The sequence below is a fragment of the Neovison vison genome, chromosome 12, assembly GCF_020171115.1.
Source record: "Neovison vison isolate M4711 chromosome 12, ASM_NN_V1, whole genome shotgun sequence".
Taxonomy (NCBI): domain Eukaryota; kingdom Metazoa; phylum Chordata; class Mammalia; order Carnivora; family Mustelidae; genus Neogale; species Neogale vison.
The window spans coordinates 37,694,312-37,716,010 of NC_058102.1; the positions used below are offsets into that span (position 1 = coordinate 37,694,312).

The 21,699-nt window shown below is 35.7% G+C and overlaps 1 protein-coding gene across 12 annotated transcripts in view; it reads left to right on the forward strand.

The window, feature by feature from the left end:
- The window catches only part of PPFIA2 (PTPRF interacting protein alpha 2), a 486,729-nt gene that overhangs the window by 324,691 nt on the left and 140,339 nt on the right, over positions 1 to 21,699 (forward strand). For all 12 annotated transcript variants that reach the window (XM_044229065.1, XM_044229070.1, XM_044229067.1 and 9 more), the window contains one exon: positions 13,648 to 13,764. In XM_044229065.1, the coding sequence (XP_044085000.1) occupies positions 13,648 to 13,764 (117 nt within the window). The remainder of the gene's footprint in view (positions 1 to 13,647; positions 13,765 to 21,699) is intronic.

The window sequence follows — 21,699 nt, forward strand, 5'->3', positions numbered from 1 at the left end:
GTTGCTGTGGCTGAGATCAAAGAGGTTGCTGCCTGTGTTATCCTCAAGGATTTTGATGGATTCCTGTCTCACATTTAGGTCTTTTGTCCATTTTGAGTCTGTTTTTGTGTGTGGTGTAAGAAAGTGGTCCAATTTCATTCTTCTACATGTGCTGTCCAATTTTCCCAAAACCATTTGTTTAGAGGCTGTCTTTTTTCCATTGGGCATTCTTTCCTGCTTTCTTGAAGATTAGTTGACCATAGAGTTGAGAGGCCCTTTCTGGGCTCCAGTACCATACTGTCTTGATTATTACAGCTTTGTAATAGAGCTTGAAGTCTGGAATTGTGAGGCCACCATCTCTGGTTTCCTTTTTCAACATTCCTCTGGCTATTTGGGGTCTTTTCTGGTTCCATACAAGTTTTAGAATTATTTGCTCCATTTCTTTGAAAAAAGTTGATGGTATTTTGATGGGGGTTGCATTAAATGTGTAGGTTTCTCTAGTTAGAATAGATATTTTCACAATATTTGTTCTTCCAACCCATGAGCATGAAATGTTTTTCCATTTCTTAGTGTCATCCTCAGATTCTTTCATGAGTATTCTCTAGTTTCCTGAGTACAGATTCTTTGCCTCTTCGATTAGATTTATTCCTGGGTATCTTATGGTTTGCGTGCAGTTGTAAATGGGATCAACTCCTGAGTTTATCTTTCTTCTTTCTCCTTGTTGGTGTATAAAATGCAACTGATTTCTGTGCATTGATTTTATATCCTGACATTTTACTGAATTCCTATATGAGTTCTAGGAGCTCTGGGGTGGAGTCTTTTGTAATATTGTTTAATCTTATGGTATCACTTATCTCTCAAATTCTCCCCTATTGATCCAGTATTGTTTATCTCTCTTTTTCTCAGCTTCTTTGTTCTCCATCACTTGGTCTTCTATATCACTAATTCTCTCTTCTGCCTCATTTATCCTAGCAATTGGAGCCTCCATTTTTTATTGCATCTCATTAATAATTTTTTGATCTTGGATAGATTTTAATTCTTTTATTTCTCCAGAAAGGGATTCTCTAGTATCTTTTATGCTTTTTTCAAGCCCAACTAGTATCTTTATAATTGTCATTCTGAACTCTAGTTCTCTAGTTCTCACATCTTACTGATGTCTGTATTGGTTAGGTCCCTAGCATTTGGTACTTTTTCTTTTTTCTTTTTTTTTTTTTTTCCTGAGGTGAGTTTTTCCATTTTGTCATTTTGTCCAGAGAAGAATAGATGAATGAGAAAACAAGGCTAAAATGGGAACAACAACCTAGAAAAACACATACTTTGGAAAGTAGTTTTTTTTCAGTTCATAGAATTGCTGCTATTCTTTTCTTTGATTTCTTGTTGAGTTTGTAGATGATCAGAATGGTTTGATAACTATCTAGCTGTATTCCTAGGACAAGACAAAATTCAGGTCTCCTACTTATCTTCCATCTTGCTCCTCCCCCTTCTCCAGTGCTTTTTATGCATTTTGAAATGCTTTTCTTTTCCTTAAGACTTCCCCCCTTTCCATATAAGAGTTAAAAAAGAATTGTTCAAGGACACAGTCTACAATTTTGTCACTTTTGCACTGATTGGGGGAGAAAAAAGGTGGAAGGGACAACAAAAAATGTATGTTTTCACAGTGTTAGCCATGCCTGGCTGAGGAGATCAAATCTCATAGTGCTGAAAGGGAATACAGTCCATCTTCAAGAAGGTTACTTTTATGTATTATTTTTTATATATTTATTGGTCATCTCTCTTTTTTAAGTGTTACTGAGGTATAATTGATCTACAAAAACTGTACCTATTTAATGTGCGTACATTTTCATGAGTCTGGACTTAAGTATATGCTCATTAATACCATCACCACAATCAAGATACTAAGCTTATCCATCATCTCCAAAAATGTTCTTGTGTTCTTTTGGTGGTGTATTTTGTTTTTATTTTTGTTTCTGTGGTAAGAATACTTAATAAGAGATCTGTGTTCTCAGCTCTGTTAAAGTGCACAATACCATATAGTTAACAAAGGACACCTATACACCTATGTTGTAAGCAGTCTGTAGAATGTATTCATTTTGCATTACTGACACTTTATATTCACCAAGCAACAGCTCCTCATTCCCCATTCACCTCAAATCCCTGACTGTGCTAAATTTCTTGTCTGATCTCAGAAGCTAAGCAGGGTGGGGGCCTGGATACTCTCAGATCAGTGACATTAATTTTAATGTAACATTTTAAAAGATTCACGTATTTGTTGATAGAAATACAGTGTGTTTGGATTATTAAAGTGGAAATTTCATTCTAAAACATCCAAAAATTCCTGACAGCATATGATTTACTCTTGAATAAACAAATGACATAAACATGATCAGTATTAGGTAGATTTACCTTTATTAATTTAATAATCAATATTTGCTCAAAACATTTTAGTATTTCTCAGTATATGTAAATAAAATAGAAACTTTCATTCATTTCTTAACACACTTCATAAAAAATACACGTTTATTGAGACTTTTAAAGACAGACTCTTATTCACAGAGTTTTGTAGCTACTCTGTAAACTAATCATGTCTGGACCCAGTGGCCCTTTTCACTGCTGTGACTCTCTTTTTTAGCATGACTTGGTCTCCTCGTTTTTGCTTTTTTTTTTCTTTCTTGGAGGTAATTACTGCATTTAGTTGTCCTCCTGCCCTCGCTGAAGGCCATGTCAAATTAGCATTGTTTTTTTTGCTTCTGATTTTAGGTAGAAAAAGGGGCCAAGTGATTATGGGAAGTATCTTGAAGGAAACCTTTGTTCTATGCCAACATGTCCCTTATGATAAACAACACCTTTACTAACTCCTGTTTGTTTTTTTCATTGTGAGACATGTTAAAAGATAAACTGAAGCATATTAAAAATTCTCAAAGTTTCTTTACACAAAAATCCATTCAAATTAAGCAGTAGGGTCAAACTGGAAATGGTTAGAAGCTCTCCTTGACAAGACAGGGGTCAGGGGGTGATGGCGGAACAGACCATATAGAGAGAGAACCAATGCAAAGAAAAGATATTGATTGGCTCTTATAAAGCGTAGTGTGCTGTTTGTGATTGACTGTCCTTGACATTTTGGTTCCTTAACTTTGTGGCATTTTAAAGGGTGACAATTTGGTTTGCTTACATTGCATGCCATGACATTAGAGCCACATCAGTCTAATGGCCTCCTTATTTAATTAATTGAATAGTTTGTTTTTGTTGTTGTTGTTTTAATATGATTCTGTCTTCAGGGAGGGGAGGAGTTATTAGCAACTGGCATCTTCCTGGGTGTTAGATATTGCAGTGTATTTTTTTTTTTCATGACATTCAAAACTTGAAGCTACTGCCAACATTTTCAGCACTCAGTACTGAATTAATTGCAATTGTTTATACATGGTGTTACACTTCTGTTTACCTCAGTGAATATTATTCTCCCCTCTTCATTTTTTTTTTTGCTTATTTATATTTTAAACTGAACCTTGCTTTCCTACAGTGATAAATATAATTTGTACAGAATGTGTTTTCCTATTATTGATACTTTTGGAAAACTCTTTAGGACTGTGTTTTTGCTTTTATTCTCTTGATTAATTCCTATATTTTATCACATTAGCAGCTTTCTTGGTCATTTTTATTACTGTTCTTCCATTTAATGCCACTCTTAGCTAGTAACCTGCTGCAACAGCAGTCCTATGCCTTAACAATGTCCACTAATTCTCTCCAGTTTAAGTCGATGTGTATTTCCTGTAGTCATTTATATGCCCCTAATGAAAATGCCAGCATTTGACTTTATTGTAATTTCAAATATTAGAGAAGTATTTGAATAATGGAAATAAACTAAAGAGTAACCAAGTATCAAAAAAAAAGAATGACTAAAATACCAATTAGATGAATAGAATAGAGATAGTTTCATAGAGAATTGTAATTTATAGTAGAATTAAATATCAATAGTTATATTACAAACATAGCTATTGAAATTAATATTATAGTAATGAATAACCATTACATTGAAAATGAATACCATAAGTATTCCATGCAAAAAACAAATCTACCTTACCAGACATTTGAAATCCTATTGTTATTGCAACCATTGTCTTAAACTTAAAACTAACAATAAGAGTTTTGCATGCCAGTTATTATTTTAAAAATGGGCTATAAAAATGTTAATGTTAGTGGGTTCTTAAAAGATTTTATTTATTTATTTTAGAAAGAGAGTGTGTGTGATTGCGGGGAAGGGCAACGGCAAGGAAGAGAGAATCTCATGCAGACTCTGAGTTGAGCGCTGAGTGGGATAAGGAGCTCAATCCTGCATCCCTGGGATCTTGACCTGAGCCAAAATCAACTGACTGAGCCACCCAAGAGCCCCTCTAATATCATTGTTAAAAGGATTTTTCACCATTAAAAACTATACAAGGAATTCTTATGTTTTTTAGGTATAAGCAATATCAGTTCATATATAAAATTTGAAAATAGCCCAAATTCATGCCCTGTTCATATACTGTGTTTTCCATCAAAGAATCACCGGAAACTTACTGGTGATGTGTGTTTAAATTTGAGTACACAGTGAATTCATTTAATAGGAACTGGGAAAGCTGGTCAGCCAGAGTGGAGCAGATTAAAAATAAAGGTATACACCATGTTCTCATTTATTCAATAAATATTTGTCAACTGAATAGAGATAGTATAGTGGTAAAACTGAAACTACCACCAAGTGAATGGTTTCTACGTTTTCTGCCTCCAAGCTCTTTGATCATTCATTAGGATAAGTGGATTCATACATCAAATCATTGATTAAATAACTATCTTCTAAACTTGACAAGAGGCAAAATCTTACAATGCAAACCTCTGATTCTCTTCTCAAAACAATTCAGTCATTCATTGAATCTGCTGAGTTTCACATGTTTTCAGTCACTCACTGAAAGACTTTGAAAATGAATGTTACATAGGAGCTGATCAAATGGCATTACTCTATGACATTGTTTTACACGGGTTTTAATATACTTCAGTGGTGCTTACATATCAGTGGCCAATACCTAGCACTGGAAAGTGACATGCCTATTGGCTTGAGGTCCTTAATTCTGTTTGAATAAGTATCTCAATCTTTATGGTTTCCCAGATAACACAAATCCATATAACAACACAAATCCAAACTATTGAGGCTAGAGAGTCGTTTAAGTGTAAATCGTAAATCTCTACTGTTCTACTAGTTACTTTTCTTTGCTTTTTCATGTTGCAACGTCAGTGGAATCTAAGTGTGGAATTCAGCTAAATTAGAATAAGTATATGTGTAGAAGCAAATTATGTGTTAGTGCAGTGAGACTTCTGCAAGTCTCACTCTTGGAATTGTTAATTGAGTTTGGGGTAAAAATAGAGGAAAAGAATCTTCGTTAATTAGATACGGGCAGTGTCTGGAAGTTGTTGTTAAGTAGGTAAAGGCAACTATGAATTCACAAATATCAGAATGACAATCTCTGGAGAATTAGGATGAAGAGTAGACATGATTTATTTTAAACAGTAGTTGGGCAGTTTTCAAAGTAATTTGAAATGCCTGTACCACATAAGAGTTCTAAATAAAAATGATTAAAATGTAAACAGCATGACTTTTATTCCTGGGAATAATTAAAGATATTTTTCAAACTGTATCTCAGTTGTTTTGCCAAATCAGGACAGGTAAATGCCCTTGCTATCAGACCACAGAACTGTAGTTTTGACCTAGATAAATGTTTGGATTATGTATGCAATGAATCACTTAAGTAATTTTCAAAAGCCATTATAACATAATACTTAAACAACAAGTTTTGACGTTATCAGACCTGGATCAGAAACCTGTTTCTGTTACATCTTTTTCTCTGTGACCTTAAATATATTATTTATTCCCTCTGTGCTAGGTTCTTATTTTGTAAAATTAAAATGATGCCCAATTTATGCTATTGGGAGGATTAAAAGAGATTATGCTTGTAAATTGCTTTGTAATTTGTGGCATATAATAGGTATTCAACATATATAACATATATAACAACTATTAGTATTGTTAACAGTTCTTAATTAGAAACTTAATTTCTAAATTTCTCTTTCTTATTTTTTGGCCTTCCTTGTCAAACTTCAGAATGTCGTGTAGATTAATATTTTCAAAAAATAAAGAAGAGAAAAACCAAGTGAAAATTAAATTAAATTACATTGCTTTTCTTTTTCTATGTTAAGAATTCTGTTTGGCTGAAAAAAATTTCTAGATAACTATGGAATTCTGTTTTTCCATCTAATGTCAATCTATTCTAAATCTAAATCATATAAATACAGCATGTACTTCAATATACGTGAATTGTATTACCTAGGCTGACGTGCACCTGTAAATATCTTGTAATATATTTTTTTTAGATTTTATTTATTTATTTGAGAGAGAGACAGTGAGAGAGAGCGTGAGAGGCGAGAAGGTCAGAGGGAGACGCAAACTCCCCATGGAGCTGGGAGCCCGATATGGGACTTGATCCCAGGACTCCCAGGCAGTTGCTTAACCAACTGAGCCACCCAGGTGCCCCAATATTTTGAATATTTTAAGACACAATGAGACACAAAATTCTGGTTAACTTTCATTAAGCTGCCCTCCCATGATCCCATCCCTATCCTCCTTTATAGTTGTCTATGCCTTCTGCCCTGTTTCCTTACATTAGAGCTGTGAATATCCTACAAGACTAGGTCAGTACTTCTCATCCTCCTGTATTTTCTCAATGAATTCTTCCATTCTCAGGGGTCCTTGTTAATCTTGAATCATTTTTGAACATTGGGAAGATTTCAAGCTTACATTGTCTTCCACATGGATTACTAATTTTCTTCGCTATGTATAAATTTTTGAGAACTTTGCCATCCAGTTTTTCCAACTCCCTATCAGGTTTTCCATTCATATAGTCTTTTTTCATGCAACTATCTGTAAGTATTTCTAGATTGCCTCCTACTTGTTAACCAGCATCTTAAGAACTGGGAATAAATAATCAGATGTAGTTCTGGTTTTGAGGCACTCATTGGCAAAATGGGCAATCAGAAAACTAACAGCTAATTGTGATAGTGATAATTTGTATAACATGAATTATTGGAGAATGCTAAGGAATTATATAACTTAAATCTGGAAGGAGGAGGATCCCAGATTCCATTCCAGAATGGGTGACATGTAAGCAAAGACCTAAAAGATGTTTCAGAAGCAGTCAAGGAAGAAGGGTTTGTAGAGGAAAACTCCAGTCTACCTCTTGTGGTTCTCTTTTACTCTGACATGACTACCACACTTACAGTACTTTTGACACTGGATGTGTGTATGCCTGAGTGGGAAGGGAGCATTCTTCCACCAAGCATTCACTGAAACACTTTTAGGTGTCTTACAGTTTAGCTTAATTCTGACACTTCCTGGAGATAGTGGTAGATCCCACAGGTTAAAGGCTCAGTCCTACATGACTACTCCTTCCACATCAGATGTCAATTGTTTGTTTGTTTATACTTTTTAAATTTAAATTCAGTTAGCCAATATATAATATTAATACATCATTAGTTTTTGATGTAATGTTCAGTGATTCATTAGTTGTATATAACATCCAGTGCTCATTAGATCACATGCCTTCCTTAATGCCCATCACCCAGTTACCCCATACCCCTACCCACCTCAGATGTCAATTGTAAATAAAAGTTGCCATCTGTGTTCCTGACTGATTTGCTATAAATCAGAGATTCGAATAACCCCCTCTTTGGATTCTATTAATTTGCTAGAGCAACTCAAAGAACTCAGGAAAACAGTTACATTTACCATTTTTTTTAAAGGATACAGATGAACATCCAGATGAAGAGAAACATAGGCAAGGTCTGAGAGGGTTCCAAGCCCAGGAGTTTCTGTCCCTATGGAGTTGGGGTATGTCACTCTCCCAGCACATGGATATGTTATGTTCACCAACCTGGAAACCCCCTCACCCCCATACTTTAGGACCTTTATGGAAATTTCATCACATAGGCTTGATCAATCATCAACTCCAAGCCATCTCCCCTTTCTGGAGAATCAGGGGGTAGAGTTGAAAATTCTAAGCTTCTAATCATGGCTTGGTCCTTCAGACCAGCCCCCATCCAGGAGCCAAAAACAATTTGATAGAGGCAAAGGCAAGAACAAAACTTGGAAGACTGGCTTGGAAATATCATGGGTTTAGAAATGCCTAGACACAATGGGTCAGGCTCTCAGAAGCTAGATGAGCAATCAGGAAACAAAGTAAGAGTGGTGGTGAAGCAATAAGCCAGAGCAAGAAGAACACAGATGTCAGAGTTTTAGTTGAGGTACTTCAGTTTCTTTAGTCTCCTGTCTTTTATCTTCATCCAGATAGTGTTCACCACAGGAATATTAAATAACCCATAGTACTAGGTACACAAAGAGCCCATGTTCTTCTATCTTCCTGAATGGCTTTCTCCCCACCCCCAATGTCTCAAACTGATAAATGCTTAGTCATTCTTCAAAATCTCCACATAGAAATTCCATGTTGCCTTCCATGTCCCTTGTTATATTTTCAAGGACGCTTTTAGTTATAAGTGACAGAAAAGCAAATTTGAGGAAAAAAAAAAAGTTTGGGGCTCGTATTAATGAAATGCCAAGGGTAGAGGTGATTTAAGAATGGCTAGAATTAGGAGCAGATCTGATTCATCAGGGCTCTTTTTCGTGTGCTTTTCTCCTTGAGCTAGAACTGATGGTAAACAGCCATCCTGATTGTATCCTACCAGCTTAAGTCTGTAGAAAACAAATCTTCCCCCATTGCTCTGCCAGAAACATCTCAAGGAGTATTCCAATTTCCCTGGCTTGGATCATGTGCCCACACATTTGCCCTGAGTTCTGGCCCCCTGACTGACACTCTCTAGCTTTAGAGTAGGGAAGGAAAATTCCACAGTAGAAGTATAGGATATTGTTAACAAAAGTAATATTGAAGGGATGCTGGGCATTTAAAAACGTGTCAGCAAACAGTTGACAAATGATGGTTTATCAGTTAAAATGACTGGGCAGTTCCCCTTGACCAGAGTTCCATGGGCCTTCAGTGGATTGATAAACTGGAAATGTAGGCACAGCTATGCCTGGATGTGAATCTCCAGGGAGGGGTCCATACCTTAATGATACACAAAGGTTTCCCGGATGGGAAGATAGAAGTACTTGGAAGGGAAATGCTTTTTCCCCATCCCCACCCACTATGAACTTCCCCTGACTTAAGCCATGTGAGGCAATTTGACAGAAAGTGGAAGGTATCAAGTTAAGGAGTTAATTTTCACTTGATTCCTGCTTAGTTCTTATCACACTCTGTTTATCTCAGTTTAATCACTTCTTAAGTGTGGATCATAAAACCTATTTTGTAGATTAAAATAATTTCGCACAGAGCTTGGCACGTGGTGAGTTTCCAGTACTTTCTGGCAGTTATGTAACAACTGGGTAAGCCAGTTGTTACAGAGTCTACCCAGAAGTGATTCCTCCTACCTGCCATGCTGTCTCATTTGTAGTAGGTCATGCTGTTTAGCAATGAGGGATCTAGGGCTACTTTGGTATCCTAGACAAGTCACCCTCCCTTCCCTTCTCACTCCCTTTGGGCAGTGAGAGCCCAAAGAATGTTTTGGGGCCATCAGCTTCCTTTCGTTCTGCATGTGTTTATAAGCTAGTTCTCAAGCCATCTCCTGCATTTGCTGCTGCTGCTGCTGCTTCTTTTTTTTTTTTTTTTTTTTTTTAAGATTTTATTTATTTATTTGACAGAGAGAGATCACAAGTAGGCAGAGAGGCAGGCAGAGAGAGAGGAGGAAACAGGCTCCCAACTGAGCAGAGAGCCCAGTGTGGGGCTCGATACCAGGACCCTGGGATCATGACCTAAGCTGAAGGCGGCAGAGGCTTTAACCCACTGAGCCACCCATTGCATTTGCTTCTTAAGTCAGCTGGGAGAATTTCCTAAAGAGACCTCTGCTACCTAGAGGCCCTGTGATTTATAGGTGAACTTCTCTGCCCTTTGAAAACATTAAAGAGGCCCAACCCCCAACATTGCATTCACAGGAGAGAACCTCTAGCTTTTTCCCTCCTGAAAGAATCAAAGTTATTAACACCTACAATTAAATCAGATGCTGAAGCTTTGCTTTCATAACTCCTCAGGATAATTTGTTATTGGGCAAAAATAGAACAAAATCATTTAAATCATTTAAGAATATAGAGGATTCTACATCTGTTCTCCTACTTCAAAAACCCAATTTGTGGGCTTGATTAAAAACAACCAAAAAAAGTAGAATTTGTATGTTGGTTGTTGAAAGTTATGTCATTCTTAGAACTATCATGTGTATACTTTGTAAAACACTTGATATCTGTCCTTTTTTTAATAGATGCACAGTTATATTTGCATATAGTATTTTCCATATGAATTTGGCATTTTGACTTTTATTATTATTATTTAGGGTATTAATTCACTGAGTCATTCAGTAAACCTTTTTAGAGGACCTGCTTTATTTTAGGCACAAAGCCATGTTTAAAATTTATCTGAATTACTAAACCAATAGAACTAATTCTGAAAACAGAGTTAAATTTGGTTTTTAAATTTTTTTTTTTTTTTTTTTTTAAAGGTCTCTCTTCGGGGTGCCTGGGTGGCTCAGTTGTTAAGTATCTGCCTTTGGTTCAGGTCATGATCCCAGGGTCCTGGGATGGAGCCCCACGTGGAGCTCTCTGCTCAGCAGGAGGCCTGCCTCTCCCACTCCCCTTGCTTGTGTTCCCTCTCTTGCTTTGTCTCTCTGTGTCAAATAAATAAGTAATATCTTTAAAAAAAAAAAAAGCTCTCTCTTCACATCTAAGTAGATTAAATAATGGAAGAAAATGCACAGAATTTTAAAAATTTATTATTACCTTTGTCAACATATTTGTTAAGCCATGGATGTTAGTGGAATGTCAGCATACAATGCTTAAATTTTTAAAAAATTTGAAATAAAATTTCATTATGTAATGATGATAATTTAATATTATTCTTTTATTCAAGAGACAAGATGTTAAGAATTAATATAAAAATGATATACCAAGGGACGATTTTATTCTTATTGTTGCGTTAGTATAATCCATTTCTGTTCCAACATCAGAGAAATGTCTCCGAAGTCTCCCACACACTCTAAATCATTATTTTTTGTTACTTCTGAATGAATTAGGTTTTATTCTTTGTTTATCCCTATCCATTCATTATTTAAATCAACACATTTTTATTGAATAAACTAAACCTTGCACATAATAATATAATGTGCTGCTTCATATGAAAATGTTGTTTTCCATAAGGTCTTCCTTTGAAAATTGTTTTCTCCTGAGATATTATTAGGACTTCTGATAGCTAAATAAATAAGCAAAGTGATTAAGCAAATAAAGGAAAAAATATTAGAATTTAGTCAGTGAAATACACACAATAATAAGCAGGGAAACTACAGCAAGGTACGTTTTCTCTGAGGAATGGTATTTCGGCTAAATTTTGAAAGCTGGGATTGTGTTACTTGTGGTCTGAGGTGGAATAGAATGTTTCAGGCAGGAAGATTAAGTTCCTAAAATCTAGATGAGAAAGAGCCTGGTGTATTTGAGAGACAGAAAGGAAGCTGTTGTGACTGAGGGAATGATATGGGGTATTCTAGACTTTGTTAAGAAGTTTAAACTTAAGCTAAATAATTTGGGAAAACATTGAGGTTCTTTGGAATGCAAAGAGTGACACAATGTAAGTGAAGTTTCAAAGATGAATCTGGCTGCTTTGTGGATGACAGCTTGTAGGTGGCCAAAAGTGGGAGCAAGAGAACCTGTTGTTTGCTGACTGCAGTTCAAGAAGAGCACTTGTTCTTCGTTATTTGGTGATCGGCCCTTACTAAATGATATGCATATGTTAATGCTGGAGGTCATATACCAGATACCTGATCTCATGAACACAGCATTGTGCATCTGGGCATTGAAGTAGTGGCAGGGATGGGGACGGCCACGGGACAACTTCTTGACCTTTTACATTTATTTGGCAATTATTGGTCTATGCGACGTACTGGACTCGTGTGATTGATTATTTATTGTGTATTAAATACTATAGGCATTGATTTCCCCAAGAACCAATATTAACCCAATATCTGAGTTGTTAATGATGAAGTTATAGAATATAAGTAAGGTTTGGTGAGGTGAGGGCCGGAGCCAATGACCAAGAAAGAATTCTTGAGACGTCTTTGGTGCAAAATGGTGGTTTATTAAAGCACGGGGACAGGACCCATGGGCATAAAGATCTGCTGCGCTGGGGTTGTGGGGAGTGGGCTGATTGTATACTGTGGGGTTGGGGGAGGTAAGGAAAAGGGAGCATTTGAAAGAAGAAGACACACAGGATACTGGAGGTTTTGCTATTTGTCAAGTTAGGGTGGTTTTTTCTTTTAGAAGGTATTAACAGACTGTTGAGAGCTTCCTGGAGGAATGTCACACTCCTGCTATCGCAGGTCCTTATCAATGAGCTTTAGGTTTGGAAAAAATTTAACTTTATTTACATTTCCCTCTGCCTCAGTCTCCCTCAGTTTTATGGAGGGGAAGATGATGTTAGGGCTTCAGGACTGATTTATGGGTCTCTGGACGTTAGGTTATTGATAAGAGAGCCTCTTCCTTGTAAATCACTAGGACATTTGTAAATGGAGGGAGACTCAGGTCTTGCAGGATTGTGGCCTCTATAAGTTAACTACTTGTTTTTCCTTTAGGGCAGCCAAGAATGCCTGAGGAATACCACACATGTCAAGGCAGGGGTGGGGGGTGGGTGTGTAGAGTGCCAGCTTCTGCTTTGTCCTCAGCTAGCCTTCTATTCCCTCATCATTTATATAATAGGATTTGCCAAGAAATTAATAAGTTATGGTATTAATGTAAAATACCTTCAAAAATATGTATAAATAGCAACTGTATTTTAAAACATCATTTAAAAATGTTAGAATGCTATTTTTTCCTCTTATTACTAAGATCACTTAAACTGTAACTATCTGAGAATCTTTCTTAGTTGAAAATACAATGTAAAGTGGAGCTGAAAATTTTCAAGAATGAATTGCTTTTTGAGAAGTCTTCTACAAATTAATTGAACTAGCAGCACTAAGATAACGGCCATTAAAATAAGGATAATGAGATGCATTTAATTCTAAGTACTCATGACAGTGGCACAAAATTAAGTCCAGTTTGTGTTTTTGTTCATTTTAAAATTACAGATATGCTACCTCTTAGAGTGATTGAATGTGCTTGTAACCTGCCTTCAGCCTGCAATGTTTTCATTTCTCTTCCTTTTATACTTTAAAAATATAGACTGATATGAATTTTATCACATTTCATAAATTAATTTTAAAAAGTAATTTCTGAATTAATACCACATGGATCATGGCATTAATTTAGACACATTTCCAACTATATAGATACATTTTTCAACTAGAAAATATTTTCTTCAATGAATATCATATTCATGTAATTATTATTCAAAATGCTAACCTAAATGTTAAAAATATTTTTAAGTAATAATATGAATAAAATTTAAGGTTTGTTTTCTAATTATTTGCATGTATTCATTTGTTCTTAGCCACATTTGAATAAATTCAATTTTTCTATACTTTATGCTCTATTTTAGGTTTTTAAGGCATAGTGCTTTTATTTTGCAGATTGTTGCCTTGCGTGAACAAAATGTTCATATACAAAGAAAAATGGCATCAAGTGAGGGGTCCACAGAATCAGAACATCTTGAAGGGATGGAACCTGGTCAGAAAGTCCATGAAAAGGTATGACACAGATGACATGGTCCTACCTAGAAATATTTACTTGCTATGTCATTTGACAAAAATATGAAATATGAAGTCCATGTGATAAACATTCTTTATTATGTTTTGATTTGTTGGTCAAAAGGTCATGATGATGATCCCAGGGTCCTGGGATCGAGCCCCACATCGGGCTCTCTGCTCAGCGGGGATCCTGCTTCCCCCCTCTCTCTGCCTGCCTCTCTACCTACTTGTGACCTCCGTCTGTCAAATAAATAAAATCTTTAAAAAAAAAAAAAAAGTCATGATGGCTTTTCATTTGGTGGTTTAATTTGATTTTCTTAAAAATAATACGCATGTGTAAATATATAAATATATATTTGAATTTCTCAATACTTGATACTTAACATCATTCTCTGAAATAATTAAATTATATATCTAATTGAACATATGTATAATTGAATAAATATATTTCCACAGATAGGTGTATCTTTAATATATATCCAGGAATTCTAAGTATAATAACAATACTTTTGATTTATAAATGGTATTATGTACAATTGGCAATTCATCTGTGGCGTATCACTGCAAGAATTTTTTAATCTCCTATTTGGCATTTTCCATGTGTTTAAGAAGGTCCTAACAGTATTCCTGTTAATGAGAAATTTTATTAAAAGATACCGGAACTCTTGGGACTTCTGCTGTTTTTAGAAGGGAAAGATTTTCCTTTGGTTGGGGGTTCTACCCAGGGTAAGAACACCATCAGTCTGTCTGGCCCTTTTCTGGGCTAACCCATTTGTTTCCAGCACAAAAGGAAGGTCAGTTGCTGGTGGGTCTGGAATCAGATAAAGATGATGAAGAGTTTGCATATCCTGTGCCTGAGGCTTAGATAATCTGTGGGGTTATTTGCCATTACCAGCTACATCTTCAGATGGTTGAACTCTTTAAACATCAGGACTGCATGAATTAGGTAGCAATAAGTGTCATTGTCAATGTCAAGAGGTTTCAGAACAGAGATCAAGAAAAAAGGGACTGGACCATGAAACAAATCACCAGTCTTCCTAGCTGAAAATAAACCGAACACTTCCTTACTTATCCAGTTGAAACAAATGGAGGGGCTTCTCGTGTTTCCTCCTTCAAGTATGACAGCAAAGGGGGCCAAGTCAACCAGACTAATTTCCTGACACTCATCAGTTCTGGTGGCTGAGAGGCAAAGAGCTCTTAATTTAAGGCTTCACTATTTTAGCCTTTATCCATGTATTTTATAGAACTCTTAAGCTGAGTATTAAAAATAAACTACGGCCTGACAGCCAGGTTTCATGAGCTGTATTTCAAATTTGAATGAAATTTTTCTTGTCCCTTCAGATCAGTAAACTGATATCAGTTCTGTAAACAAATCACCTAGCTCTTGAGAATAAGCTGTTTGCACTCAAAATTCACTTTAGGAAACTAACTTGTAATTTTCTATTACTGTTTCAGTTTAATTATGTCATCAGTAATACAGTGCTATACATTTTCTCTACTTATTCGGATATAAAAATGGACTTTGTGGTCATGAAGTCACAAAATACTGTGTGTGGTTTGTTTTGTTTTGTGTTTTCTTTAACAATGATGTATTTAAGCTAATCCAGACAAGAATTAAAGAAATATGTCTTTGAAAGGCAGAAAGAACTTGAGATCTTGTCTATTCCCTAACAAACCATTTTATATTTAAAGCGTTCATCTGGTACTTTCAGGAGAGAGAGTACTCACACACGTTTTTGGTTTTTTTTTTTCAAATGTCATTTATTTTAACATATAACTCTCAAATATTTAGGCATTAGAAAGTAAGACAATTCATGTCAGATTAACTTTCAGAAACTGGTTCTAGTATCTGGATGAGGACCTATGTATAATAGATGTTTGTTTCTATTGGACTGCACATATTCTAAGGACTCTGAGTAGTTAGCGATATAAAGTACTTGTCTCTAACTTTCTTTGCCTTTTGGTTCCTGGAGAAGGCATGTCAGCCAGCGTAGAAGAGAGATTCTGTGCCATTGCTAACTTACTCTTCCTTATGGATGTAACTAAAGATTTTTAAACATTGTAGTTATTGGTATTCTCTTTTTCCCAATTTCCCAGAAATATAAGAAGAGTAATTTCCAAATGCTTTAAAGTAATGATACACTGGTATTATTAAAAATAGCATGCCCCTCTCCTCCAATTTAGGCCTAAAATATGTATCATCATGTATGTATTTTTTCCTAATTTAAAATAAGTGACTTGTTTCAATTCATATTACCCCTGAAATGTCCTTCAAGAAAGTATTTTGAAAATTTGAGAGGTTTTTGTTTTTTTATTTATTGAGGTATAACTGATACACAATATTATTTCAGTTTCAGGTATATAACACAGTGATCTGATGATATTTATATACCTTATGAATTGATATCCATGATAAGTATAGTAACCATCAGTGTCCATACAAAATTTTTACAATATTATTTACTATGTTCCCTATGTTGTATATCACATCTCCACATCTTATTCATTTTATAACTGGAAGATGGTGCCTCTTAATCTTCATCATATATTTAATCTACTTCCCAATCCTCTTAGCTCTAGTTACCATCAGTTTTATTTTCATGTATTTATTTATTCATTCACTCATTCATAACATGTTTGTTTGCCTGCCATTTCTTTGTTTCCAGTTTTATTGAGATATAATTGACACATAACATTGTGTAAATTTAAGGTATACCACATGGTGATTTAGCATATGTCTATATTGTGAAGAAACTACCACAATAAGGTTAATTAACACATTCATATCTCACCTAATTACCTTTTGTGTGTATGCAGTTACATATACTAAGAATATTTTAGATTCGGTCTCAGCAACTTCCAAGTATATAATACAATACTGCTGATAATAGTCACCTTGCTGTATGTTAGATCCCCTCCATATTCTAACTGCTGACATTTCTGGATAAAATACGAAATAATATCCTTATCATTATATTTACTATCCTTATATAAATACTCCTAACTTACATACATAAACGTTATAAAGCATCTTTACTTTTTAAAATTATTCTCTGTTGCTTGATTATTTAAAGTATTTCAATACCACTGAATAACAAGTGTTATGGGATTGTAATTTAAATCCTACCACTTAATTTTTTATTGAGAATTGTTTTAAAAGGATAATCAAGCAAAAAAAGGAAATAACATTTTGGGGAGTGTCTGCACAATGAAGATTGTCAGTGAAGGATTACTGTGGTATTAATGCATAAATTGCAAAGTGGTGGCTGGGGAGATATACAGAAAACCATTGTGAGATACTGTGGAACTGCCAGAGAGTGACTTGTAAATCCTAGTCACAAGGATTTACCCTTTGCTTAGGGTAGTAAAGTTACTTAAATTACATAGTCAGGGTGGGTTATTAACCAACAGATGTTTTATCTCAGTGGCTTGAGAATCCTGTTGACAAAATCGTTGATAAAAATAGTCTCAAAAAAGCACACTCTGAAACAGACCTTATTACTCATAGAAAAGCTATGTAATTGTTATCAACACTTAAAAAAATTAAAAGAAAAAGTAAGTTTAACTGAAACTTGTTTAAATGTTTCTGTGGGACATAAATTTCATCAGTTATTCTAGAAGAACGTAAATACTCAGAGGATAATAAAATTTTTCAGGACACTAAGTTTTACCCCACTGAAAGTTCAGAACTGGGCTCAATGACTTTCTTCCTGTTAATTTCTAGAGGAGAATTAATTTGTTAAATTTTTGCATAAATACACTGCTCTTGTAAAGGAGATAATAATGCTCCTGACTCATATATTCTGTACTTCCAATTATTTTTTGCAGCTGCAAATACTTGCTAAGTGATGTAGATAAGTGGGATGTAGATAAGTAGACACTGGTGGAGAGTCAGAAGACATCACCTCTGTAATAAATTTGCTGAGAAAGTAGAGCGAAAAATCAGCATGCCCCAATTAATATTGCAAAACACAATAAATAAGTAGTGTCAAAAATGATATTAGAGTTTAAAGTAGAGATAAATTAATTGTGATAGGAGGTGTCAGAGAGGTAGCATGGAATAATGATTTGTTTGATGTCAGCACCTGGATTCAAATTCCATCTCTGCCAGTTACTAGCTGGGTGAACTTGCACGTTAATCTGCCAGAGCATCAGCTACTGGTAAATAGTCATACCCAACTTACAGCTTTGTTGTAAAGAGTAGAGACACTGTGAAAAACAAAACTTAATTATAAGCCATAAATAGTATGGTTATAATATTGATTAATACTATGTTTTCATGGTTGTGCATTTTTCAATAAATATTTACTGGCAACATTATTGAAGGTGTTAAGATATAGGTACTGGTCTGGGTGGTTGGGACATAGTAATGAACAAGGCAGATAGGGGCCCAGGCAATAAACAAATGAGAGGGAGTGAATGTGACCAAGGGACTGGTGTGAAGTATGTTACATACACATGGCAAGGAAGGACTTTTTTTAGCAGGTGGGGATTGAACTGAAACCTAAAAGAGGACACAGATTCAACCACATGGAAAAACTTAAGAGTTTTTGAGGCAAAGGAAACACTAAGTGCAAATGTACCAATGGTGGGATAGAGCTTCTCTGGCACATTCTTGAGAAGGAAGGATGATGGGGTCATTGAAACCTAGTGGTCCAGGAAGAGAACAGCAGGAGACAGGATGGAGCAGTGAACAGGGTCAGATTATGTAAGTTCTTGTAGGACATGGTAAGGAGTTTAATTTTATTCCCAAAGCAATGGGAAGATATAGAAGTATGTTAATGTGGGAGCATCTTGATTAGATATCTTTTTAAAAAATCACTTGCAGGGACACCTGGGTGGCTCAGTTGGTTAAGCAGCTGCCTTCGGCTCAGGTCATGATCCCGGCATCCTGGGATCGAGTCCCACATCGGGCTCCTTGCTCGGCGGGGAGCCTGCTTCTCCCTCTGCCTCTGCCTCTGCCTGCCATTCTGTCTGCCTGTGCATGCTTTCTCTCTCTCTCTCTGACAAATAAATAAATAAAATCTTAAAAATAAATAAATAAATAAATAAATAATCACTTGCACTTTTTAACACATCAAACTTCCAAAGTTGATTGAGATGTTCCTTTTCTTAATTTTACCAGTAATGAAATTGAGACTTACTTAGAATGATTAAAGGACTTCTTGGTCCAGAGCAGGACCACAACCCCGGTATTCTCACCTCCAGACAATATTATGCTCTAACATTCCTTCTCACATGCCTGGATGACTTCTATATGTGTTACTGTTGAGTTTTTATAAAAATTCATTCTAACCCAATCTTAGTTTTTCTGATCTTTTCTTCTTTTATTTTATATATATATATATATATATATATATATAAAAGAATATATATATATTCTTCAGAGTTAAAAAAATAAAGAAAAGGGGTTTAGATTAAAAAAAAAGAAATCAACCCTAAAAAACAAGGGAATATATATATATATATATATATATATATTCTTATATATATATATATATATATATTCCCTTGTTTTTTAGGGTTGATTTCTTTTTTTTTAATCTAAACCCCTTTTCTTAAATTTTTATTTTATTTTTTTCAGTGTACCAAAATTCATTGTTTATGCACCACGCCCAGTGCTCCATGCAATACATGCCCTCCTTAATACCCACCACCAGGCTCACCCAACCACCCCACCCCTCTCCCCTCCAAAACCCTCAGTTTGTTTCTCAGAGTCCACAGTCTCTCATGGTTTGTCTCCTACTCTGATTTCCCTCAACTCACTTCTCCTTCTATCTCCCAATGTCCTCCATGTTATTCCTTTTGCTCCACAAGTAAGTGAAACCATATGATAATTGACTTTCTCTGCTTGACTTATTTCACTCAGCATAATCTCCTCCAGTCCCACCATGTTGATACAAAGTTGGGTATTCATCCTTTCTGATGGAGGCGTAATATTCCATTGTATATATGGATCATAGAGCTGATTTTCTATCCAAGAGTGTGCTCTTAATTTTTTTTTTAATTTTTCCCACAACTTCTTCAAGTTATTATTATCATTATCTATTTATTTATTTTTTTAACTCTGAACAGATCCCCAAGGCAATGGCAGTCCAAATTTTTGGTCACTACAAGTATGGCTCTTAAACCTAGGAAAGAGAGGTTCATGATTTAGTGGACCTTGCTGTGGCCCTCTTGCCCCTCTACAGGATGAGAAGTTCAGGAGACCAGGGGAAATTGCACACCTGTGAGCCACACCACCACCCCTTCCTGACCACATGCCAGGTACTTGGAAGCTCAGACTCTCTGACCAAACAGACCTTCACCTGCCTCCAGGCCTTTATTGACTTCTTCCCAGGAGCAATGTCTGTATCTGCCTGAACTCTAGTATGCCCATTCCTAGACTGAAGGAGTGGCCAGGGGGCGCCTGTTTGATGGGGTTCCACAAAATGAAGGTGCTGGCTGAGGTATCTATTCAGGCAAAACCAGTCCAGTACTCTGGAAGGAGCTGAGACTGAAATAAGGTGAGCAGACTACAGCCCAGGGGCCATAGCTAGCTAAGTCCTGCCATACAACTTTAAGGAGACTGAGAATTATTATTTAGAATTTGATCTAAAAGTCAATGTGAAGGTATTCTTTCAAGGAAAATAGCAGGTTATACTTTTCTTGACAGTTTGCTGACTTGATTTATAATCATTAAATATTTACATTTATGGTATATGGACCTCTCTTTGTTGTTTTGCCCTGGGCCACCCCCCACCCCCAGATCCTAGAGACCTATCTATCTGCTAATGACTATAAGAAATACAATTTAGGGGTGCCTGGGTGGCTCAGTGGGTTAAGTCGCTGCCTTTGGCTCAGGTCATGATCTTAGGGTCCTGGGATGGAGCCCCACATCAAGCTCTCTGCTCAGCAGGGAGCCTGCTTCCCTCTCTCTCTCTCTGCCTGCCTCTCTGCCTACTTGTGATCTCTCTCTCTCTGTCAAACAAATAAATAAAATCTTGAAAAAAAAAAAGAAATACAATTTAATTTCAACCTTTTACTCTGAATTATTACGTCTGTTTGTATGTATGTGTAAAACTAAAACAGAAATCGCACAAAACAATAGTTGAATTTTACTATGTGCAGTACCTTTTGACAGTTCTTATTCCTCAGTGACTGATACATTACTTTAGTTCTTCACAGAGCTAAGGGTGAAGGAAGTGGCTGATTTGTCAGTGACATTACAAAGTGTGACATTACGATGTGAGGCCCTTTCTAGGGTGGTGGCTCTCTGCTCCCCTCAAGTTTCCTTTGCTTGTTATCCTCACTTTGAACCTAGGTGCTCTGAATGAACCAAGCTGCTTGATCACTTTTCAGAATTGTTGTTCTTATTATTCTCTTCTCTTAGAATCTGACATTAATTCATGACTGTTCTGAAGTTAAAATGTAACATAACAACTTAAGCAACAATAATATGTAAATGTAAAAGCTGAATAAATACAAAATAAGATATGGATTTTTATTCACATTCTTTTAGTTCCTTTGTTCTGATAAGCAGAAAAATTATGGCCAAAAAATTCACAAAACAAAATGAAAAATCAGTGCTAAGAATAATCCTCAGATCAGAAAATCTAGGAACTAAGTATATAGAGTTTGCTTCATAGAACTTTGATCATGAAGGACATAGAGCTGAAGTGTTATAAGAAATGAAATACGGCATGGGCCTTTACCAAAATTAAGGGTTTTGTGGATTTCTAGCACTAGGATGCTGTATTTTAGATGAGCCACTAATGACAAAAATAGGCACTTAGGAAAAATTAATATATGAGCAATGTGATCCTCAGTGATGACAAAAGGATTTTATTTCATCATGCTATTATGACCTATTAGGAAATACCATAATATGAAGATACTGCATGATCTCACACAAAGCTGATAGCTGCACATTTAAGTGTTTGGCTTATAAATATA